The sequence below is a fragment of the Aotus nancymaae genome, unplaced genomic scaffold, assembly GCF_030222135.1.
Source record: "Aotus nancymaae isolate 86718 unplaced genomic scaffold, 86718_ANA_hifiasm-v0.15.2.pri h1tg000028l, whole genome shotgun sequence".
Taxonomy (NCBI): Eukaryota; Metazoa; Chordata; class Mammalia; order Primates; family Aotidae; genus Aotus; species Aotus nancymaae.
In genome coordinates, this window is record NW_026988441.1 from 30,012,693 (window position 1) to 30,037,854 (window position 25,162).

The window sequence follows — 25,162 nt, forward strand, 5'->3', positions numbered from 1 at the left end:
GCCTTCCTCCCCTTCACCTATATCTGGCATTTCTCCCCATGCTATCTCTCCCTAACTCCCCACCCCCCACTGTCCCTCCCTTATTTCCCCTCAACAGACCCCAGTGTGTAGTGCTCCCGTCCCTGTGTCCCTGCGTTCTCTTTGTTCAACACCTGCCTATGAGTGAGAACGTGGTGTTTGATTTTCTGTTCTTGTGTCAGTTTGCTGAGAATGATGGTTTCCAGGTTCATCTATGTCCCTACAAAGGACACAAACGTTGTAGATTTTCACAGGTCAGCACTAACCTCGTGTCTTTTGAGCATCAAAAAATGTGGCTAGTGCTACTGAGGAAATGAATTACTTTAATCAAGTTCTAATTAATTTTCAAAACTGATAGTTGAGTTAATGAAAAATATCCAGATGTGTTGAGGATACCTTGGGTATGTGAATCTACTTTTTTAGCTGCAAGTTTTGTGGAATCTAAATGCAGATCACATATTTTGCATAAAAATTTAGCACCCTAGGCCAGGTATGGTGAGTCACGCCTGTAATCCTAGCACTTTGGGAGGCCTAGGTGGGTGGATCACCTGAGGTCAGGAGTTCAAGACCAGCTTGGTCAACATGGTGAAACCCTGTGTCTACTAAATATACAATAATTAGCCGGGCATGGTGGCAGGTGCCTGTAATCTCAGCTATTGGGAGGCTGAGACAGGAGGATCGCTTGAACTCAGGAGGGGGAGGTTGCAGTGAGCCAAGATCACACCATTGCCCTCCAGCCTGGGTGACAGAGCAAAACTCCGTCTTAAAAAAAAAAATTAGCACCTAAATTGTGCTGTGACTGTGGGGCATGCACACATAGATTTCACAGATTTAGTGGGGAGAAAAAAATGTTACACATTTACATGTTGAAATGGTGTTTTGGATATGTTGAGTTCAGTAAAATATACTGGTAAGCACCTACTTTCTCTGTTAATGTGGCTCCTAGAAAATTTAAAATAGCCTGAGTAGCCACATTAGATTTCTGTTGGATATGCACAGATGTGCAAGTATGGAGTTCCACTTCTTCCATGCACCAGCCACCTTCCTCTCTCATGCCCTGCACCTGATCCCCCTCTTACTTCCCTGTTTCTGTTGCTGAAGTCTCTTTCTCATCTTCTGTGCTAATAAGGCCTGCACCCTGTGATACCACCGTACCTGATTATGGCCTTGCTGTAGCAGCACCGTGCTGGCTCCTCCGTGTTAGGCCAGCTCAGAGAAGGAGCTCTACTGCTTTCCTCATCTGCTCGGAGTGGAGGGGACTGGACTGATTTGTGTTACTGGATACCTGAGGAAAGACCTTTGCACCCCTCTGTCTGGCTTTTGGCTGTGGGTCCGTAGAGAGGACAGAGGCATGGGAAGAACTGTTGGGAGGGCATTGGGTAATGGGGCACCTGCTTGATATGGCTCCCTCCCTGGACAAGGCAAGCCTAGCATGGCATCTGAGAGAACCTAGGAATGACTTAGGAAGCTGGGGAAGGCCCGTGGGCCTCATGTTGCCCAGTATGTTGCTCTCTGACTCTCCCCACACATGCCCCCTAAAGCAGTTACTAAACTCAGAGTGGGCACCATCCTGACTAAGCCACGTGTCTCTCCTGCTGTGCCTTGGGCCCCCACCCATCCCTGGCCATTTAAGTCCTCCTCTTAAAGTATTTTTTCCCCTTAGTTTCTGATTGATAACTATATACATGGTATTTCATGGAGTTGGAAAAAAAATGTATAAAGTAGTAATAAAAATTAGCCAAAGATACCTGTTATCTTGCCTCTTTTTTCTACTCAGGGATGTGCATGTTTTCTTTTATTCTTTTATTCTGTATGCTAGACCCTAGTCTAAAGCTTTATCTGATGCACCTTATTTCTACATCCTTAGATATTTCTTCCCTTTGTTTGTTTGTTTTTTGACATGGGTCTCACTCTGTCACTTAAGTTGGAGTGCAGTGGCACATTTTTGGTTCTGCCTCCCAGGCTCCAGTGTACCTGGGACCACAGATGTGCACCATCCTTCCTCCTCAACCTCCAGAGTACCTAGGACCACAGATGCGGTGTGCAAAACCATCTCTACCAAAAATACAAAAAATTAGCTAATTTTTTGTATTTTTGGTAGAGATAGTTTTGTCATGTTGCCCAGTCTGGACTTGAACTCCTGAACTTAATCACATTTTTAGTAGAAAGGTGATGAGGCATTCCTAGGGAGTGCTGCAGGTTCCTGCAGGTTCCATGGGAGTGTGATAGTCGCTGCCCTGGGTTTTGGTTTCTGTCGGTCTGAAAGTTCCTTACCAGTAAGTGGCTGTTACTCCTCAGTGGACTCAAAAGGACAAGCTGGCCACATCTGCAGGGGCGTAAACTTAGGTAGTATGATGGACTCTGAGTCTGCAAGATGCCAGTTCGGCTGCACCTGAGGCTCCTTTGGGGCACAGCACCCAGGGCTGCTCTGCGAGTGGCTGCAGCCTGCAAACGCTGGAGACTGGAGGAAGGGTGCGCATAGTGAGGAGATGAGGCACGCTTTGTGTCTCTTCTCTCCAGCACCTCCATGCACTCACCTGTCAGGGTGAGAGTTGGGGGGCTTGACTTCTGTGGGTTATTTATTTTGTGGAAGTTAGGGTGGAATTAAAGGTAGACAAGAACATGGTTCTCACAAAGCAATAGATTCCTGCCAAGTTTTTTGCTTCCTTAGGTGTTCTCATCTGAAATGGTGTAAGTTTCATTTCATTCTGCTGCTTTTACATTCTGAAAGTTACTGAGATGAGAGAGTGACAGCTGTTTACATCCAAGTATCCCTCTGCAACCGATTCAGTTCGATTGTCTGGACAGAAGTAGACGCTGGATATGTCTACTTCTTGTATGATGGACTCAGTCTGCAAGAAGGCCTCCCAGCAGTGCATGGAGGGAGTTATTTGGATGGCTTGCTTTTACCTGAAGAAAGAGAAGCCTGAAAGTGAGGTTAACATTGCCTGGAAGGTGGAGACCCCTTGGCCTGTTTCCCTAGGACAGCATTGACCACAAAGGCTTCTGTGAAGATGTAGGAATGGCCTTTTGTGTACCCTTGGGGGTGTGTATCAGATATAAATCCAGCAATTGAGACACTGTCAGCTCTCACTGACTGGTCATCTTTGGGCCTTGGGTCAGTCTTCAGTTCATACTTTGTCAACAAGGAATATGATGGTCTTTGGAAGCTGGAAGCTCTGATGTTAATTTAGCATAGCTTTCTGTGTTCCCTTTTCTCCAAAAAAAAAAAAAAAAAGCCGTGCCCTTCCTCCTCCTGTTCCCCATAGATTGGATTCTGTACCTGGTGAGTGGTGAGGGCAAGATGAGAAGAAATGTCATCTTGCCTGAAGCCATTTCTTGAGTGTCTGGATACTGACTGGTATAACCATTTTTCCAGATCTTTTAAAATTACAATGAAGTGCCCAGGGTAATATCATTGAAGAAAAGATTAACGTCACCTCTTCATCAAGATACCCAGGCTCCGATATCTCTGCACCCTGAGTCAGTGTGTGCCATTGCCTTTCATGTGTGTGTTCCTGGCTTCTTGGCATGGCTTCATCTCTCCTTGTGGCCATTGTCTAGTTTGGCTTTCCCACCCAGCAGGGGCTAGGGGCTCTTGGTGGTCATGGTTAAAATGTTGCTGGGTGTGTTAGGTCATGGTGTCTCTAGAAACACTTGTGCTAGCCCTCTACCCTTTTGTGTCCCCAGTGAGTGTAGGCAGGTTCCAGGGACACCTTGAGTCAGCCAGCAGCTGCTTTGCTGCTTTGAGAAGAAACTTAGAGGCATAATACACTCTTGCTTACTTATCCAGGCTGCTTCCCAGTGGGTGAAATTTAGAGCAGTTGATTGAAATGGCACCTTTCCCACTTGTGGGTCTGTTTCAGGAGCTCAGTTTTGTTTCCACTTACGCGTAACAGGCCTGTGGGTTAAGCTGGTGCGTTTTGGAACATTTCAGCCCCCGGCAATGTGGTCATGAACCATGCAGATTGTCATTTGCATTTCACTCATCTCCCTCTTGGCTTCCCAGATTCCCAAAGCATGATCTTGACCACTTACATGGAAGTTGGCATATAGTTTTAAATTTAAATGAGGATTATGAGCTTAGTTCTTATGCTTTTGTTTGGAATGGGAAAATTCCAGAAGACCGGTGTGATGTCATCCTGAGAAATGTTCTGATCGACACCAGGGGCAGCCCAAGACTGAGTTTAAACCCGTTTTTCACTCTTAAACTTTCCTCTCATTTTAATTATTTGTGCTAAGAAGTGAACTTCCTCCCCACTCTTGCTGCCTTTGTAGAGTCTTTCATTCTCCAGTGTGTCCCTGTGTTTCCTTCCTCCTAGGAAACACCCCTGTTAAGCAGAGTGAAGTGCCCAGCTCACTGCCAGCCTCGACATCGTGATATGCATTGGTCTCTGGCCATCTTGGAGTCTCTCTCAAAGCAGGGTTTCAATCCATAAATTTAGAGTCATGTCATATTGTGTTTTGTAATTATTTATTATTATTAAAGGCAGAGTCTTACTCTATTGCCTAGGCGGGAGTGCAGTGGCAGCAGCCTCGAACTTCTGAGCTCAAGCGATGCTCTAGCCTTAGCCTCCCCAGAGCGTAGGATTGTGTGTGCCAGCATGTGATTCACATTATGGTGCGGATGAATCTCAGTGCTACATCCCCCACACCAGCTCTGTTGAAAAAGATGATAACTAAAATGGTGTAAAGTGAAGGCAGGTAAAGGAGATGGGGTAATGGCTCTTTTTTTTTTTCCCCCTGAGATGGAGAGTCACTCTTGACCAGGCTGGAGTGCAGTGGCTCGATCTCAGCTCACCACAACCTCCGGATCCCAGATTCAAGCGATTTCTCCTGCCTCAACTTCCCATGTAGCTGGGATTACCGTGCCTGGCTCATTTTTGTATTTTTCGTAGAGATGGGATTTCACCATGTTGGTCAGGCTGGTCTCAGACCATTGACCTCGTGATCCACCCACCTTGGCCTCCCAAAGTGCTGGGATTACAGGCATGAGCCACTGCGCCGAGCCATGGTAATGGCTAAGAGGCAACCAGGAGAAAATGTCACTCTTACCTGGGAAGGGCACAGCTGAGTCAGTGAGAATTTCATAAATGCATAGTTTGAATTAATGACATATTTCTGTTATAATCTTTCAGCCTTTAATTTGGCTAGGTGTAGTGCCTGGAGGGCCAGCTCAACCAGGTAGAAGTAGACAGACACCAAGAGGCCAGTAGGGGCTTGTGAAAGGGGACAGATTGCATAGAGACTGAGTAGTTTTTGCATTTGTGCTGGGTGGTTGGTTGGTCTTCATTGTAAGTTGGTGGTGTCATCTACACACCTGCCACCACCTCCGGCTTCATTCTGTAGGTCTGTGTGCCCACCCAGCTGGCATCGTTACCTAATTTCATCTGTAATTTTGCATTCTGCTTTTCTAATGTAACATCACATTCCCTCCCCTTCACAAAGTCGAGAAATCTGTGGAATGGGCTGCAAACTATGGCCTGCAGGCCAGTTGGCACACAGTGAGGCTCATTTGTTTCAGGATTATTTGTGGCTGTTTTAATGTTATGATGGCAGAATGAACTATTTTTATTTTAACAGACTGTTTGTCCTGCACAGCTGACAGTATTTGCTCTCTGGTCCTTTATAAGAAAAGTTAGCCTAGCCTGCCCCTGCTGGAATATGTTTTAACCCAACAGTTTTTTTTTGGTTTTGTTTTGTTTTTTTTTTTCTATTTTTGGAGACGGAGTCTTCCTCTGTCGTCCAGGCTGGGGTGCACTGGTGAGATCTTGGCTCACTGCAACCTCTGCCTCCTGGTTTCAAGCAGTTCTCCTGCCTCAGCCTCCTCAGTAGCTGGGACTACAGGCGCATGCTGCCATGCCCCTCTAATTTTTTTTGTATTTTAGTAGAGACGGGGTTTCACCGTGTCCCCCAGGCTGGTCTTGAACTCCTGAGCTCAGGCAATCTGCCTGCCTCGTCCTCCCAAAGTGCTGGGATTACAGGCATGAGCCGTGTCTGGCCAACCCAAAAGTTTTGATCCTGTCCATGTCAAGGTTTTGTTTTGTTTTGTTTTTGCTGCATGCTTTTCACAGGAACATTGTACATTCATGAATCCATCCACCCAGATTTAACCATCAGCAACATGATGTAACCCGCGTGTAACAATGAAACCTTTCACTGTACCTGAGCCACTTGTCCCTCCAGCTGCTGGCAGCTTTTGCAGGGAAAAGTTGGTGCAGCATTTTCAGTGCTCCTAGTTTAATTAGCCTGCTGATGAGTTTCTAAAGCAGAGAGACTGGAATTCTGGTTGGTGGGATTGTGGCTTGTCCAGTTTCCTGGTCCTCCTGGCTGCAAGGTCCTTGTGTGCCTCTGTCCCCTCCAGTGGGGGGCAGAGAGCATGAGTTTGGCTCACACTCTCCCTTAGCAGGAAGGCTGGTATATCTCTGCCTTGGCTTGTCTGGTTCAAGGCAAGCTGCAGGGTCTGTGGTACTGCACAGTCACAGGTAATGGGGCTCCACCACTTGGCTGGTCCAAAGGGTTGGGGGCAGGGTGTGTACACACTGCATGAAGGAGAAATAAGGCTTCTAAGAGCTGCCTCGGCGCATGGCCACTGGCCCGGCTCCAGGCAGCGCAGTCTGGCTGATGACACGAGTGCTGTTCTCACCAGCTGCCTGAGCCGGTCAGATGGAAAAGTAATCCTGTTTGTGCTTCCCCACTGACACAGATTGCACAATTAAACAGGGCTGCTGTCATGAATTTGAAGTAGCTGCCGCTCTAGTGCCTAGGAGGGGAATAGACCTTCTGATACTGATGTTGTGTAACCAGCATTTCAGCAAAGATGTTTCTAGGACAAGATAAGATGTAAATTGCTGTAAATGAATAGTATTGAGAAATTACCAGGTTTTTACCAGTCAGGGTCCCTCATCCCCTTGTTGTTGTCCCTGGGCAGAATCTAGCATTCCCCGCAAATACTTGTTTATACAAGAGCCTTGGAGCGGTAGAGAGGTGACCTCCTGTACCTGAAGGTTATGTGCGACTGTGACCTTGTGATTTCATAAGGGACTGTAGTCAGTTGGCATTGGCTAGCACTGTGTATGGAATAAAACAAATTTAAGCCATGTCCCTGCAGGCATCTTACTGCTTGGGAAGCATAAATGATAACTTGGTGTCCCTTCCCCTTGCTCCCATACCTCATAGTTTCAGCAGAAGGGTATGTTTTAGATTTCACCTATGACATGGGGTATATGTCTCATTGCAAGCAGATGGTCAGGTGCTGCAGGAAGTGGTCTCAGCTCTGATTTGTTTATGAGGATGAAATTCTTTGGAAATATTACTGCTGGAAGTCTGACTTAAGACCCAGCTTATGGGCCACATGGCACTCAGCTGCTTCTGTGGAGAAGGCAGGCCACTGACGTGTACAGCAAAGTATGGTGCTACAGTCCAAGCCAAAGACCAGTGTGGGGTGATGAGCCTCTGCCCCTTGTAGGTGTTGCCACTGTGCTTGGTGAGTGGAGGCAGCTACAGAGCAAAGGACTTGAAGCACACGCTGCTCCAAGTGACGTGCAGCCAACCAGGCCACCATCCACTCTGCCTCTGTCACCATGGGGATGATCGTGAAGATGATGAAATCGCAGTCTGCACTTTAGGGTTGCTGTGTGGATAACCAAGCCAGTATAGATGAAGTGCCAGATAATAGTATCAGCCTAGGAAGTGACAGGTACCTACTGTGGAGCTTAGCTAGGCCCTAGTGCATGTTTGTGTGATGATGACTTATGTAAATCTGTGCTAAGTGTGGTCACCATATTTTACGGGAGAATTCAGAAAGCCTTCTGTTAACCAGCCATCATCTTGGTGACTGCTCCTGCCTTCCCTGGCATCTTTCTGCCTGTGTGCTCCATCACTTTAGGAGACGGGTGAGTCTGAACAGACCACACAGAATGGAGGTAGGATCACTGGGTTTCAGGAGGCCCACTGGGAGGCCAGGACTTCAGGTAGAACCACAAATGCAAAATATAGCTGGTCCCAACCCACATAGTTTTCTCAGTGACTTATGATGGTTGGAACTGGGAACTGAATCAGCAGATTCTGGGCAGTTGTTTGTGGTCTTTCTCTTTTCCTCTCTGGCTTGCTTTCAGAGTCCCAGAACTAAGCCTGCCCTGCATGTCTGCATCTATCTCTATCCTGCTTTCTAATCTCCTTTCCTGGTCTGGGAAAAGGTTGCTTGGGGCCAGGCTTCTTTGTGATGAACAGGCTCAGAACAAAGCCTATCTGGAGACCCTGAAAGCCCTGTTAAAGGATAGGAGCTGATTGGGGTGTAGGCAGTGAAGAGACTGTGACTTGCTGGAGGATGCCAATGAAGAGGGCTTGCTGCCATCCACTTTGCAAGTAGGAACTTCATCATTGCAGAAAGTGTTCAAACTTTCTGAACTTGTTTTGGATTTTTTGTTTTCTGCATCTTTAGATTTCTAATTTGTCTGAACTATTGGCCAGATTATAAATAAGGTTAATGTCCAAGGAAACCATTTTTTTTCTGTTCAGAGTTACAAAACATTACAGTTGTATTCTCTGTAAAGTACTATCCCTAAAATTTTCCCAAAATTCACTTAAATATTATGATTGCAAAGAACATCCTTGTAAACAGTTATGCTTAATCAGAGGTCTACGAATTTAGAGGGAAAATTTACATTTTTACTTTCATTAACCCAGAGATTCTCAAACTTTCTTGGTTCACAACATCTTTAAACATCTCAGTTTTTTTTCTATGATACTCGTAGGCCAAAGGAAATAGCCAACAGTTTTGTTTATTAGGTGGTTAAGCACAAGCAACAGAATAAGTACCAATGTCTCAATTGTGTAGCTGTCTGAAAAAACACAAGAATATATTATCTTTACATAACCATAGTTACTTTCATTTTGGCAGAGTCTCACTCGGTTGTCCAGGCTGGAGTGCAGTGGTGCAGTCTCAGCTCACTGCAACCTCTGCCTCCTGGGTTCAAGTGATTCTCATGCCTCAGCCTCTGGAGTAGCTGGGATTACAGGCGCGTACCACAATACCCGGCTGATTTTTTTTTTTTTGTATTTTTAATAGAGGCGGGGTTTCACCAGATTGGCCAGGCTGGTCTCGAACTGCTGACCTTGAGTGATCCACCTGCCTCAGCCTCCCAAAGTGCTGGAATTACAGGTGTGACCCACTGTGCCCAGCCCATAATTACTTTCTAATAGGATGTGTCTGCCTGTTGGACACTGCACAAATCCTCAAACCTCAGAACCAGGTTGCATGTCACTACCTGTGTTTCCTGTTAATGTTGATTTTTATATACTTTTATATGACTTTTGCTTTCTTTGTTTGTTTTTTTGAGGGGGAGTCTCACTCTGTCACCTAGGCTGGAGTATGGTGGCGCCATCTTGGCTCACTGCAACCTCTGCCTCCTGGGTTCAAGCAGTTATCCTGTCTCAGCCTTCCCAAGTAGCTGGGACCACAGATGCGAACCACCACACCTGTTTTTGTTTTTTGTTTTTTGTATTTTTAGTAGAGACACGGTTGTACTATGTTGGCCAGGCTGGTCTCAAATTCCTGACTTCAGGTGGTCCACCTGCCCTGGCCTCCCAACGTGCTGAGATTACAGACATGAGCCACTGCGCCCAGGCGATCTTTGCTTTTTATTATAGCAACTGCTGATCACCAAGTGTTGCAGACTATGACATTGTTGAAAGGAGTATAATGCAATCTGATGTTGAAATGATCAATTGCCTTGTGTTAATACTTCCTGCAGTGCCATCTGAGTTTACCATGACATCCCCATGGCTACCTGGGTACTCAGTTTGGGAACCATGGCCTTGTCTAACCTCACTTCTTCCTTTTCTTCTACACTGAGAACGTGATATCTATCTCTTGGAGGTAGATGCAAAAATAGGACATCCAGTTCAATTATGTAGCCTTCTTTGGATTGGAAACAATAAGCAAATTTTTTTTCCTTTCCCTTGACCTTCAGGTAATTCTTAACATGGTAAATGGTGGCTCCTGCTTTTAATGGCCACAAGTCAGTATGAAAATGGAGAGGGAGCAGCATTTTTTAATCTTTTCAATGGAAAACTTTGAAAATGTTGTCTCCTGTTAACTATGCCAGGCATGCCTTCTCTTGCCGCTGCCTGTCTCTCCCCCACCACAGAAGTGCACACACTCTTCCTCCCCTCCGGTCTCATTCTCTGTCCCTTCTTCAGAGATGCCACCCTGTCCCTCTAGGTCAGTGCAAATCCCTCTCCCCGTCCATGGCCAGAGCAGCCCCGCCCTTCTCCTCCATGGTATTCACCCTAAGTGTTCCCTAATCACTCGGGAAAATGCCACCTCAGCCGCTGAGTCCCAGGGCAAGGCATGTTAGGACCTGTCGCCTGAGCAAGTGACAGTCTAGTGGTCTTAACATTATCCATGTTGAGAGCATGAACTGTTTTTCTTTTCCAGAGCTTTGAGATCTAGCTGGAAGCCCCAGGATGACAATCTGGGTGTGGTTGCTGAGGGTACACCTCCTGTGTGCTGGGTGGGAGGACAAAAGTGAAATAAAGATGAGCCTGCCTTCAGGTTCCCAGGGGTGCCTACCGTGGGGCTGACCATGGAACTCACTAGGCGGAGATTAGGGAAGCACCAGATGCTGTGGGCCAGAGAGAGAGAGAGAGACTGTGAGCCTAGGTCTGTGTCCATCCATCTGTCTTGTCTGGCAGCAGGGGTAGCAGATCAAAGGCTGAAGGTGACAGGGGTGGCCGACTTGTTGTTGGAGCATAGATGCTAATGGCCTGGGGCAGTGTGGGATGGGGGCAACCACTGTGGGAAGAATTCAACCAAGGAGGCTGACCTAATCAAATTTGGGTCTTGGAAAAGCCGTCTGGCCCTCACATAGGACGTCTCAGTGTACTTCTCTTTCTTGCCCCGTAACAGACTAGAAGTGATTGGTTTTCCTCATGTTTCTTGTCATTGCAGTAAGAATGGGCTCTTGAAGTTTCCCAAGGGTCGGTCTTTCCTGTAGTCATGGGAAGGCTGCGGGCATAGCAGTAGATCAGTGTGGTCCCTTGAAGTGCAGGTGCTTCACAGGCCCAGAGTGAGTGCAGAACAGGAGTCGCAGGCATCTTTTGGTGACCCCTCTTGTGGGACCATGAATGTGTATCTCTCTTTCCTTCTTCCTTTCCCTCCCTTCCTCGCCCCTCTTTCTCTCTCTTTTCTGTATTTATGTCTGTCCTTCCTGTCTTTCTTGCTGGTCTTTCTTTTTTTTTTTTTTAACGTTGTTTCACTCTTGTTACCCTAGCTGGCGTGCAATGGTGCAGTCTTGGCTCACTGCATCTGTGCCTCCTGGGTTCAAACAATTCTACTGCCTTGGCCTCCCGAGTAGCTGGGGTTACAGGCACCTGTCACCATGCCTGTCTCGTTTTTTGTATTTTTAGTAGAAATGGAATTTCACTCTGTTGGCCAGGCTGATCTGAAACTCCCGACCTCAGGTGATCCACCCTTCTTGGCCTCCTGAAGTGCTGGGATTACAGGCTTCAGCTACTGAGCCCGGCCAGATGTCACTTTCACTGGCTATCTTCAGAGCCTCCTTAAAGAAACTTTGGGGTACTTTTAGTTCCCAGGTTTGTCTCATGTGTTGAACTTGTCATACCTTAACATTCAAACAGACAACCTCTAGCAGTTTCTTTCCTCAGGGGCCTGCCCTTGGTAATCATGGATGTGTGTTAAGGATGGTGGTCACTGTATCGTGACTGTTGGGCACTTCTTGTGTGTGTGTGCGCGTGTGCAGCTCACTAGTGAGGATTTCCTTAGTTCAAAGGCCAACTTAAACTGCCCAGGAATCGGATGCAACGTTTTGGGCTACCCTGTCTGCTTAGACCTGGTCTTTCCACTCCTGGGTCAGCTACTTCTCTCTGCCTTGGTTTCCCTATCTGTAAAGTGGCGATGAGGCCAGAAGCAATGTTGGCATTGTTGAGGATTTAACTGTTGTGCATCTCTTGTGAGCTGGCTGGCTAGGGAAGGGTGTTTTGGCTTTTGTAGTGACTTAAAACACCAAATGAGGCAAGGTTCAAGAGTCAAGTTTTCTGTAGAAAATTTTCCTCAATCCAGCTTCTGGCCGGGCGTGGTAGCCTGTAATCCCAGCACTTTGGGAGGCTGAGGCGGGTGGATCACCTGAGGTTGGGAGTTCGAGACCAGCCTGACCAAAATGGTGATACCCATCTCTACTGAAAATACAAAAATTAGCCAGGCATGGTGGCACACACCTGATCCCAGCTACTGGGGAGGATGAGGTGGGAGAATCACTTGACCTCCGGAAGGCAGAGGTTGCAGTGAGCCAGGATTGCACAACTGCACTCCAGCCTGGGTGACAGACCCTCTTTCTCAAAAAGGAAAAATAAAATAAAATAAGAAAATTCAGCTTTCTCGGCTCAAGGTCCTGTTTGGGCCTGATGAGAGAAAGTGAAGAAGAGTGGTCACTGGCCCAGAGCACACATGAGTCCTTCATCCCTTGGCTTTGCTGCAAGTCTTTTTGGAAAGAGACAAGCATGGTGCAACCCAGAAGTTCTAGAAGTGTTTCCTTGGCCTCATCTTGTCTCAGGGACAGTGCTTGGAGATTTCCAGAATGTCATTACTTAATGAAAAATTTATGGAGGCTGCTTCCTTTTGGGACAACTTGGCTTTGCCCCCTGGTGACCTGTGTCCTTGTGGCTGGACTGTCCCCGCCACTGCCTGCCATCAGTCAGCTGGCATGTGCTTGGTGCACAGCATCAGCTATATGTTTCTGGAGCTGCTTTCTAGGATAAATGTACTCGTAGAAACCAAACTACATGGCATTCCTTGGCCTCACTCTGTGTACCCTCCATCCCAGGATCTAGGCTTCCTCGGTGCCTTTAGGCCTCCCCTCCCCTTGTGATGGAGCTCCATCACACTTGTCCCCTTTGGACTTGTTGGTCATGCTGCGTGGAAGCCCTCTCCAGCCGACTCCACATGTGAGTGGGGTTGAAACCCCACTGATATGTTTCCTTGTCTGTGATGGCTGTCCTTCTACCAATACTTGTGTCCAGTCACATGGTGTGTCCTATAATCTGTCTATGCCTGGACCAAAACTGGTACACTAGATCCAAGGTTCCCAGCGAGCTGGTATGTGGCTGGTGTCATTTGTCCTTGTGTCTTGTATCTCACTGGCCGCCTATCTCCACAGCCTAGTCCGTGGATTTGCTTTATGTACCAAATTCTCCGTTTGGTGCTTTTAAAATAGGATTATTTGCCAGAACTATATTTACAAAAAAATTTGTATAACCTGGGTTTAAAAAAATTACAAAAAGTAATTCAGTGTCAGCTAGGGTGCCTACTGTGTGTTAGGCATAAAGCTGCTTCTGGATCCACTAAAAGTTTATTCCAGAATGGTATCCTCACTGAGCTCTTAGGTTTATTACTAGAGATGCTTGATAGATGTAGTCAGCCCTTAGCTTTCAGAGTTTTTCTTACTACTGGAACTGGGTTTAAAAAGCCAGCTATATGTATGTATTTACTGCCAGTAGAAAAGTGTCACAAAAAGGATGCAAATGGCCAGTATACATCTGAGCAAATGAATGAATCATCAGAATGGAAATTCACGTCACTGCAAGGGGTGGGTTGTGTTTCCGGAGGGCAATTTGGTAATAAAAACATGCATACCCTTGACTTGTGGCTGTTCATGTTGGGATTTGTCCCACTGGAAAAACTAGACAGGTGTTCAGAATCACTCTTGTAAGGATGCTTGTGGCAGGGTTTGCAAAGTTGGGGTGGCCCTCAGTAGGGGTTGTTCATGTGAGGGAAGGGCATCAGAGTGGGTGCTCAGGCACTAACAGCAGGGGCCTGTGTTGCCACTGGAGGTGCAACTTATAGTTAGGAAAATGGTAAGACTAGTATGGATTCATTTTTTATTTTATCTGCAGTAAACATGCAGATTCTTTCCTCAGCAAACCTGCATTATTTAAATTACCAATAAAATATTCTTAGTAAGTTTGTGGCTTTGCCCTGGGCACTTGGCAGTGGACTGGGTGGGCCATCCACATGTGGGCAGCCCCGACCTTCCTGCTTCTCCCTGCCTGGCCCATCAAGTGGAATTACTGACTTAGCTCAATACTTTGTGAGCAACAAATGCAAACAATTTTAATGTAAATGTCATATTTGGGAGCCTGCAAATCATTTTTCTCCACACACAGGAAGCATCTCCTAAAAGCTCACAGGTGGGAAAAGGGATGTGCAGGTTTGTGAGATGTGTAGGTTTTTGAGATGTGGCTTCATTGTCCCTCCTTCCCCATGACCTCCATAGTTCCCAGAACCCCTGCTGGCTCCTAGTGGGCTCTCACCACCTCACTTTGCCTCCTCTGTTGGTACATGGTCTCCTCCCTGCTGGAGGGTAAGTCTTTGGGGAGAAAAGACATTGGAACCCTTGTAGACAAAGCATGAGGTGTCTCTCCTGCCCACGCCCCCTCGCCAATCTGACCAGCTACTGCCAGGGGAACTCAGTCCTTGGAGCCCACAGCCAGGGCGACTTGTCATTCCAAGCGGTGCTTGGAGCCCACAGCCAGGGGGACTTGTCATTCCAAGTGGTGCTCATCTGCTAACTGGTCTCTCATGGGGACTCTTCTCTTCCTTTGTAGAGTGCCTGGTGAAGAATGTGATGGGATCACTAGCATGTCTGCGGAGAGCGGCCCTGGGACGAGATTGAGAAATCTGCCAGTAATGGGGGATGGACTAGAAACTTCCCAAATGTCTACAACGCAGGCCCAGGCCCAACCCCAGCCAGCCAATGCAGCCAGCACCAACCCCCCGCCCCCAGAGACTTCCAACCCTAACAAGCCCAAGAGGCAGACCAACCAACTGCAATACCTGCTCAGAGTGGTGCTCAAGACACTATGGAAACACCAGTTTGCGTGGCCTTTCCAGCAGCCTGTGGATGCCGTCAAGCTGAACCTCCCTGTGAGTAGCACGGGTAGGGCCCAGGGCTGCCATCTGCTGTCCTCAAAGTCTCCTCTCTCCTGCATGTCTCCTGGTCAGGACAGACTCTGGGGCAGGGTAGGAGATGCATTTGGATTCATGGTGTGAGCTGCAGGGCCCTTGAGTGAGTGGTTTCAGCAGTTCTGATCAGTTGAAACTGGGGAGAAAGAATGAGCTAATTGGCTTAACAATAGCTGGTTTCTTAGATATTGGAGTCCTGGGGAAAACTGTGTAGAGGTTGAAGCAGTGGGATAAAGGGAGGCCCACAGATCTATTTCCCCTTCCATGGTGAGTTGAAGTCAGAGCACTTGGCCATCCTGGCCCCTTCCCAAGTGTGGACATAGTTGATTAAGGATAAGTAGACGTACTTGATCAAACTGTGTTAGAGGGGGATTGGCTTGCTGCCGTAGCAGTCGCCTAGCATCGTCATCACTGTCACCCCGAGCACACGGTGGGGAAAGGTAGTGGATTACATTGCAGGGAGCAAGTACGTAGAGGCGGCCCCAGCTGGAGAAAGGTGGCTGTGGCTGCAGCTGCACGGGTGTTTCCCTTCCTCCCTGTGGCTGCATCACACTTGCTCTTGTGCTTTTGTGAGCCCACCCCTCTTTTCTTTCCCTAGAGAGTTTTCCATTTTCCCATATCCCTAGCAAACTGTTCTGCAAGGACAACTTGTTTCTCCAACTGAACCTCAGGGAGCAGATGGAAAAAATGCTTTCATTTTTTTTAATTAAAGCACCAAAGACTAATTGTGTTGAAATTGTCCTTTGCTGTTTGCCAAGTCCCATACACCCCCTGGTGAGTGCATTAGGTGGTTGCAGCCACTGAGCCAGGCTGGTGTGTACACACTAGAGCTACTCATGTGTAGGAGTGGCCTTAGTCTCTGCCAGGTGTCCAGACTCCCAAGTTTAAAGCCATTGTGTTTGTAAGAACTCCTGGTGTTACTGGTTCACTGAGTACCTGTCATGCACTCAGGGGAAAATAATCAGAAGAGGACACTGCGGGTCTGGGTCTTGAATTGGCTCAGGCAAAGTATAGAGGCAAAAGAGGGGCCACAGTCTTCATTGACTGAGATAAGGAGTGGAGGCAGTCAGCTGTGGTGGCTGGCGGGAGGGAGACTGTTTTGAGGGAGCTCACTGCACCAATCTCTAGCTGGGCTGGACAGGGTCTATAGTTGAGAGTAACATTCTCATAGAACAGAACCAGGAGAGAAGGAGCTGGGGGCTTAAGTGGAACCCAGAGCTCTCTGAGGCACTTAGGGGTTGCTGGGAGGGCAGAAGGCCTCCAGAAGAGAGCATTTCCCCAGATGCCCATATCATAAGCTCCCATATCAGGAGGTTAAAGAGATGAGGATTCCAACCTGACCGTCCTGTTGACCTTTAGGAGGGCATTGGTGACCTTAGGATGACGTGACACAGAAGTAGAAACCAGATTTGCTACGGTGTGAATGAGAAGGTGAGGATGTGAAGCCACCATTTCAAGAAGCTTGGCTTTTAAGGGAAGTGTATCAGCGCCAGAACAGCAGAGGGGTCTGCTTGTTATAAGAAAATGCGGGGAGGGCTGAGAAGGTGAAGACAGGAGAAGGGAGAACTGAGGGACTTGAGATTGCTGAGAAGGCACCAGCATCCCAGGTGAGGTTCAGGGAACAGTGCCGGCCAGCGGGACAGATAGGTATGAGTATTTCGTTAGGCCATGGGGTTTTGAAGTTCGGGATCAGTCTCTGAAGTGCAGGCTGGAGAGTGGGTAGGACATTTCTTGCTCTGGGCAGAGTGTGAATCTACCTGTCCCTATGACTGTTGATGTTGCCCTCATTAGCTTTGATACAGGAAGGAAGGGGTCGATCCATGGTGGCCCTGATCGGATGTGTTCAGAGATGGCATAGTAAGGAGCTGAGGAGGGAGCTTGGTGGGCAAGAGTGATCTCAGGGCGTTTGGAGGGGGCTGAGCTAAGGAGAGTCCTTGGTCAGGAGCATTGTCACGCTAAAGCTGTTTTCTGGGAACTCCTTCTGGAGATGTTAATAAGGCCACCCCAAAAAGTATTCCTTGTCTGTTTTCTGATGCCTTCCAAGTCTTCACCCACATTTTGGACTCCTGTCATGCCCCTAAACCTACTATCCAGGCTGGCACTTCCACTTCCCCCACCTTTCTTTCTGCCTTTACCCCACTTCCTCCCCACTGTCCTGTTTGCCCTTGAGCCACGTGACACAGTGTGGGCAATTCAGTGGCCTTTGGCCATAGAGTAAAATCTAAATTTCCACTGGGTTAGATCTATTTGGACTTGGTAAAGGAAGTCAGAGCAAAGAAAGTGGCACTGATAGTCCGCTTCCAGTCTCCCCTCCTGACCACTTGCCTAAGGTACCAGGGTGTGCACTTGTAGCCTTCACCCCCAGGGCAGTGCCATGACTGTGGCAAACCCTTACATGGAAGCAGGTGGCCCTGTCCCTTTCTCACTGGTGTCACAACATCTCAAAAACCCCACACCCGTACCCTGTGCGGCCTTTTCTAATATTAACTGTCCACTACCATTCCTGAGCAGGGCCTCAGGAATTGACATTTAGCAGCATACCTGCTCTCTCCTCCCTGCAACAGCCTCTCCACCTTCAGCTTGCCCCTCTACGGTGGGACTCCACTTGGATTTGGTTCTGTAACGCCACTCGACTTAACTACGGGAGCATCTGTCTTCACTCGGTGTGATATCTCTCAATGGGTCAGGCCAACAGCCTGAGCTGGTCTAGTCATTGGGGGCTTGCTGCCTGTATGCAGCCCCCCCTCCCTGACCCTCTGTGATCCTCATACCTGGAAACCCAGGCACTGCTTGCTCTGTCCCTGCATTCCTTCTTTGGTTGTTTTTAAAAATGAACTTGGTTTTAAAATAGGTTTAGATTTAGAGTAAAAGTTGTGAAGATAATGCAGTTTGATTTCAGGCACTTTAAGACATTTACATCTGTTATCTGTTTACTTCTGTTTGGCACTTAGAGAGTAAGACCTGAAGGCTTGAGGGTTGAGATGGTGGATTTTTTTTTTTTAACTGAGGATTGTGAAGGTTGTCCAGATTTGTCATTTGGCAGTTAACCTGGTCGTTCAACTGTATCTGGATACTAACGAATCCTTAGTGGTAGACTGTGTACAAGTGAAAGAAACATAAGTCCAGTGAACTTAGACTAAGGGTGGAAGCTTATGCTCCACAGTTTTTCATGGTGACAAGAAGGCATGAGTGTGGTCAAGAGTGGGCTCCATCGTTGGCGCTGCGGGGATTTGCATTTTATGGACAGGTAGAATTTCAAATGGTGGGGACAAGTAGGACCTGCCATGGTTGTTTTACTGGGTGAGAATTGCTTTTAAAAGGCTGCCTGGTTTCCCCCTTATTAAAAATGAAAGAATATTTTAAAAAGAAAAGAAAAAATGTGCATTTCAATAAAGCCAACCTGTTCCAAGACAGGGCGGTTGGAAACTTGTACCTTTTCCCTCTGAATTACTCCCCAGCATTCATGAACCCTTCCCTGCTCCACTTTATTTTGAGATCACTTGCTGATGCCATTAGGAGCTATGGCTCCCGTGGATTTACCTGTGGAACAGCCCGGGGTGAGGTCCCCAGGCCAGTCTGGCCAGCTCAGCGTTTGTGCTGCCTGGCTCCCTAGGTGACACTGGCCTTTTGTTCTTTGCTCTCCAGGATTACTATAAGATCATTAAAACACCTATGGATATGGGAACAATAAAGAAGCGCTTGGAAAACAACTACTATTGGAATGCTCAGGAATGTATCCAGGACTTCAACACTATGTTTACAAATTGTTACATCTACAACAAGGTGAGATATGGGGGTGGGTGTCCAGCCGCCCTGGGGAGAAAAGAGGGGAGGCCTCGGCAGTGGGCGTGTCAGGAGCCCGTGGGCAGGGGTGCTGGGTGTGGCTGGGCTTCGAGTCTGGCGAGAGGAGACCCTTGGAGGTGGAGGTAATGAGACCTGTGGTGGTGCCTGTGGCTGGGTGTGGAATTTTTTGCTGGGAGGAGGGTGCTGGCCATGTTGAACTTATAAGCCGTCCTTGTTAGCCTGAAGCATGAGCTTCTGGTGCCCTTGGGATTTTGGTTCCTAAGCATGTCTAGTAGAGGAGGTGCGAGGAGAACAGTGGTGACTCACGACAAAGTTCATTTGGGTGATGTAAATTGTTAGGAAAGAGCCTGCTAAAATGTAGTTGTGCAGAGGTGTGCCCAAACAGAGACCTCCACGTGAGAGAGGGTGTGATGGGGCCGGCGCAGAGCTCAGCTGCTCTGTGGGTGTTGGTCTGCTGGAACTGTGGACATGACTGTCGATAACTCTTGGCCATAGATCAAGTGTCCCCCCGATCCTACATGTAGACCTGAAGGTCACTTCCTAACCCCGTAGCCAAACCTTTCGGCTCGGCTGTGCCATGAAGCCAGATCATTTGTTTACAGTTCAGACCACAGATGTGATTAAAATCAACCCTTTCAAATAGAACGACTCTGGAGGGAGACACTATACAGAACTCAGCTTTTGACCTCTGCTGGTGTAGTGGGTAAAAATGCCCAGAAGAGATGGGTAGGTGAGTTTCTTGAAGTTTACTGTGTTTTTTAAAGTCTCAGCTCTCACCACTTAGGTTTGAGCAAAATGTGCAGACCAGGCTCTCAGTTTAGAACTGAGTGGGAACAGCATGTTATAGATGAGGTGACAGAGTGGGACCCCTTAAACTAGTGTGAGATGTGCAGTGCCCAGAGTCTTGGTGAGCTGCCATGGGGGTACGTTGGGGAGCATTGTTGGGGCCCTGCTAATGTATCATGGCAAGAAATCCTGTGTCATTCAAGTATTTCTGGTGAAATCGAATTGTGTCAAAGGAGGGCCCCTTTCAGTGATCGGCTGAGCTTGGCAGATGCTTAAGGCATTAGGATGGCTTCTCAGACAGGTCAGAGCTTAAAACGTGAGGGAGGTACAGGTAGACAAGTGTAGGCTCAGCACACCTGTGGGAACACAAGCCTCTGTGATACCTGGTAGTGTAGCCATTGTGGCTCCTTTGGGTGCAGATCGGGGAAGGACCTGGAATACGACGCTTCATGCTTTGGGGCAGGGGGTGGCATGGGGTGCCCTGTCTACGGAGGTGGGGAGGGGAGGGCCCTCTGACTCTGCCCATGTGTCTCCTTATCCAGCCTGGAGATGACATAGTCTTAATGGCAGAAGCTCTGGAGAAGCTCTTCTTGCAAAAAATAAACGAACTACCCACAGAAGAAACCGAGATCATGATAGTACAGGCAAAAGGAAGAGGACGTGGGAGGAAAGAAGCAGGTAGAGTACTGAAATAGCAAGTAAATTGGCTTTCTCCCTGACCTTTGTCCCTTTTCCAAGTTCGGTGGGGGGCTGGGAGTGGGTGGAAGATGGTGACATTATATACTGCAGGCCCTGTTGGTGTTTGGACATGGTGGGATTGGGTTCAGTGTTGGATCCATCCCACAAGGTCATGTGGCCCTGCGGCCTTTTGTAAGCAGAAATAATTGGGCCCTGCTTTTTTTGAGGGTAGGTGATGGACTTAACGACAAAAAGAAATTGTAACTTGTCAAATCACTTTGACGACGTTTGAATGCTTCACCCTGCCAGTGTTGTAGGTGATTTTTACTTTTCCATTTTAAGGACATTAACATGACCAGAAATCATTTTAAGTAACATCTCAGTTCTAAACCTTGAGGTTTGTCATTGGAATTACCTTGATGCACTGGTGTCAGAGCCATCCCTGCTTCTGATGCTCAGTTGTTTGAAATGAAAGCCCTCCTTGTCTATCTCTGCTTGTCACCACCCCTCAACTGACACAGGTTTCCAGGGGCCAGCTGGCAGAGCTGCCCACTCCAGGAAATGATTCTGTCTAGGAAACTCTCCAGCAGCTGCTGTCTACATCTTGTCCTTTGCAGCTCCATGCTGCAGAAGGGTGACATTTGCAAGGTGTTCCCTGAGTGTGAGTTGTTTGCTTCTGTGAGCAGCAGCCTTTGACCTGGTCTCCCACTCTGTTTTGAAGTGGTGGCAGAAAGGGGGTTGCTATGTCCCCTGCTGTACCCAAGGGTAACCAAGGAGAGAACTAGTCTCACGTGTCACCCTGTGGCTGTTGTACATATCAGGTCACATCCCTGATCCTCATGTAAGTCAGATCCCTTATCCTTACATGAGGATATTGGCCCTCACTCCCTGGGACCAGGGGTTTGGGCTAAATGCTGGGCAGACATGGTGGCACCTCCTGTTCCAGTCTGGTAGAAGCCCAGGAGTTGTGCCCAGGGAAGGAGAATTGGGAAACTCAGCAGAATCTCACCCTTGCTCCTTGAGATGCACCTGGAACATGGGTGCTGCTTGAGCCTGCAGATGAAGGCGCTGGGTGTCTTTGTCTGTTTTCATGGTAGCCAGCGTGCACACGAAGGATGTGGTGACCCAGGTCATGCTCCTAGACACTGGCTCCCTGGTCCGCCCACTCTTGTTAGAGCTCTGGCCATAACCCCTCAGTTTTTGGAGCTGGTTGGGTGGGCCATGTGACCATTGTGTGTTCGGAGTCCCTGCACAGCTGCTAGGAGGCAGCACCTGAGCCAGTCATGAAGGGCAACAGTCCAGCTGTCCCTTGTGGCTCCAGGAGGTAGGGGCCTGCCAGTTTCCAGAAACCTTGGCGAGGGTGGCTACTGCCGGCTCCCTGCCAGAAGCTCTTACTCAGAAAGCAGCGCTTCTGGGAACAAGGGCAGCTGTGCCTGGAAGCTCGGAGAAGCATTTTCCCGCTCTGTCCACAGTGAGTGTGTGTTTCCTGCTCCTTGAGCCCAGGCCTCCAGGCTTCATGAAGGGGTCTTTGTGCCTGAGTTGGGAGTTGCAGCTCTGACGCCTTAGGAAATGGAAGTGCAGTTTTCCACTGTTCTCAGAGCCCCAGGGACAGGTGGACGTGTTTGGCAAAGTGGAGTCTGGGATGTTCATCTCTCAGGCAAATAAACACAACACACAGATGTGCATTCACTGTGTGTGGTGTATATCCCTACAAAGTCAGCATGTGGATGTCAGCATGGCCTCTAACTCCCTGTCTTACTATGATTCGTAGGGACAGCAAAACCTGGTGTTTCCACAGTACCAAACACAACTCAAGCATCAACTCCTCCGCAGACCCAGACCCCTCAGCCGAATCCTCCTCCTGTACAGGCCACGCCTCACCCCTTCCCTGCTGTCACCCCAGACCTCATCGTCCAGACCCCTGTTATGACGGTGGTGCCTCCCCAGCCACTGCAGACGCCCCCCCCGGTGCCCCCTCAGCCACAACCCCCACCTGCTCCAGCTCCCCAACCTGTACAGAGCCACCCACCCATCATCGCAGCCACCCCGCAGCCTGTAAAGGTGAGTGTCCTGGGCTTTGGAGGGCTGCTGTCACCAGGGAGGAGAGTGGCCCCTGTCCTTGCCTATGCTTTGCACAAGAGCCTGTCCTGGGTCCCAGGCACTGGAGGGTGTTTCTAGGGAGATCTTGCTGTGTTGAAATTGCAGCCCAGAAGCAGATGCCTCGCTGACTCAAAGATCCCATAATTATGTCACACCTCCTAGCGGGCTCCTGTCCCTTGCCCCTCTCTCTAATTTAGACTGCGCATATTTGCAGATGTGCCATCTAAGTAGTCTCTGAATCCTGCCTCCCCTAGGCAGCTGGGGAGATGCCCTGGTGTTAGGTAGGAAGCAGCCTCCAGAGGTTCTTTGACTTATACCAAGTGAGCACTCGGTTGTATGCTTTCTCCTGCCACAGGCAGGTCCTGTCCTAGCTGCAGAGCAGAGTGGTGGGACAGGGTCTGCCTGTCCTTGGCCCTTTGCCTATGCAGTTATCTTTGGGTCATCCTATGTGAATGTTGGGCCCCTAGACGGGGCCTGGCATTGGGGGTGACCTTGCCGTTTCTGACTCTGCCTGTTGGCCCCCGTGTTCTTGGCAGACAAAGAAGGGAGTGAAGAGGAAAGCAGACACCACCACCCCTACCACCATTGACCCCATTCACGAGCCACCCTCACTACCCCCGGAGCCTAAGACCACCAAACTGGGCCCAAGGCGGGAGAGCACCCGGCCTGTGAAACCTCCAAAGAAGGACGTGCCCGACTCTCAACAGCACCCAGCACCAGAGAAGAGCAGCAAGGTCTCAGAGCAGCTCAAGTGCTGCAGCGGCATCCTCAAGGAGATGTTCGCTAAGAAGCACGCCGCCTATGCCTGGCCCTTCTATAAGCCTGTGGACGTGGAGGCGCTGGGCCTGCACGACTACTGTGACATCATCAAGCACCCCATGGACATGAGCACAATCAAGGTGAGCTGAATGTGCCTTAGCAGGGTGGGACAAGGTGGGCAGGCCCCTCTTCCACATCAGAATCTCCCCAGACCTTCCAGTCCAAGAGAAGACCCAGGCCTGGAACGAGGGCTGCATGGGCTTTTCCCCAAAACCCAGAGAAACTCAGCGCCCCCTGCTGGGTGCTATGGGACACGCTCCAAGACCTGGTGCTTGGCCATTGTGACTGTAGGCAGCTGTGCTGCCTCTTCTCCTGTCTGAGGAGAAGCAAGACAAGCCCTCTGGCCTTGCACACACTGTAGATGCTTCATGAGAGTTTAGGGCTTGGTGGCCGCGCCAGGCTCTTTGCAATGAGGGGGACCTTGCTGTCTCCACTGTGTGGGAGGCACGCTGTAAGTGCTAACATTGTCACCATAGTGTTTTGAGGCCTTTTTGGTTTTACGACTTGTTACATGTTTCTTCTGGGAGTGGAGTTCCAAACATGGGGCAGGCAGAGCAGGGGACAGTGCTGTGTCCCTTTGACCAGCTCCCATACTGTGTCATCATGATGAGGTGGGCCCAGCCCTCCATCATTTCTTCCCCTCAGTTCTGGCTCATGCTCTGCCTCTTGTGGGTTCTGAGTCCACCTGCCTTTGAGCCAGGTGGGTGAGTTGGGATGCTGGCAAGGCCGGTCCCAGCCCTGAGGTTAGGAACTGTGGTGATGGCATGTCCCCCCACTACAGCCTGGACCAAACTTGAAAGCCACTGAGAAACCAACCTGCTCCTCTAGGCAACCGTTTTGTCTGCTGCCAGCTACCTCTCCACTATCACGTGGCAGACACAACTGACAGGGACCCGTCTTGTTTTCCAGTCTAAACTGGAGGCCCGTGAGTACCGTGATGCTCAAGAGTTTGGTGCTGACGTCCGATTGATGTTCTCCAACTGCTATAAATACAACCCTCCCGACCATGAGGTGGTGGCTATGGCCCGCAAGCTCCAGGTGAGGCTCGGGAGGACCCAGCCACCCTCAGCAGAGCAGGCTGAGGTACTCTTGGGAGTAGACCTCTGTGGGCCTCTGTCACTTTCCTTGGGATAATGCCATGTTGCTTTAGAAAAGTGCCTAAACTCAGCCTAGTGCATACCTTTTAATTTGGGGTTATTTGATTATAATTAAAGCAGAGTGGGTGTTCCACTGCAAGCCCCCTCCCCACCCTCCACCAGCACTCAGTTGCTTTTGACTGGAAGAACGGGTGTGTGCTGTGCATGGCCCAGTCTCTTCTACATAACAGACCTGTCTCAGGTGGGTTCATGGAGGGTATTCTTCAAAGTAGGCACTGTCACAGTCATGAGCTGAGGACATTGCACTGTGGACATCTCTTCACCAGAGCCTTAAGAGAGCCTTCTAGCTGCAGAGAAGTGGTTTCCACATGGGCACAATTCTCATGGAGGGGTCCTGGGCCACTTCCTTCAAGTTGAGAGCCTGGGTGGTGCACACTGTGACGTGCACATGTGGACAGGGAGGGGAGATTATAGCATAGATGTATAGACTAACTCTACTAGTATTTTTTTTAAAAAAGGAAAAATACCTAAGTTTAAATAATGTCTTTTCTTGGTTAATAAGGTTGAATTAAAGTTTTTGGAGAATAACGTCACAATTTAGTACTGTCATCATCATCTTTCCTAATTTTTTTTTTTTTTTTGACATGGAGTTTCGCTCTTGTTGCTCAGGCTGGAGTGCAATGGCTTGATCTTGGCTCACTGCAACCTCTGCCTCCTGGGTTTGAGCAATTCTTCTGCCTCAGCCTCCCAAGTAGCTGGGATTACAGGCATGTACCACCACACACGGCTAATTTTGTATTTTTAGTACAGATGGGATTTTACCATGTTGGTCAGGCTGGTCTCTTAACTTCTGACCTCAGGTGATCTGCCCACCTTG

General features: G+C 48.8%; 1 protein-coding gene across 1 annotated transcript in view; it reads left to right on the top strand.

The window, feature by feature from the left end:
• BRD4 (bromodomain containing 4) overlaps positions 1-25,162 on the top strand; it is a 95,008-nt gene that overhangs the window by 43,227 nt on the left and 26,619 nt on the right. The window contains 6 exon segments of the mRNA XM_064381712.1: positions 14,644-14,962; positions 18,647-18,784; positions 20,134-20,269; positions 22,041-22,330; positions 22,906-23,268; positions 24,098-24,226. Of these exon segments, the coding sequence (XP_064237782.1) occupies positions 14,678-14,962; positions 18,647-18,784; positions 20,134-20,269; positions 22,041-22,330; positions 22,906-23,268; positions 24,098-24,226 (1,341 nt within the window). The 5' untranslated portion in view covers positions 14,644-14,677.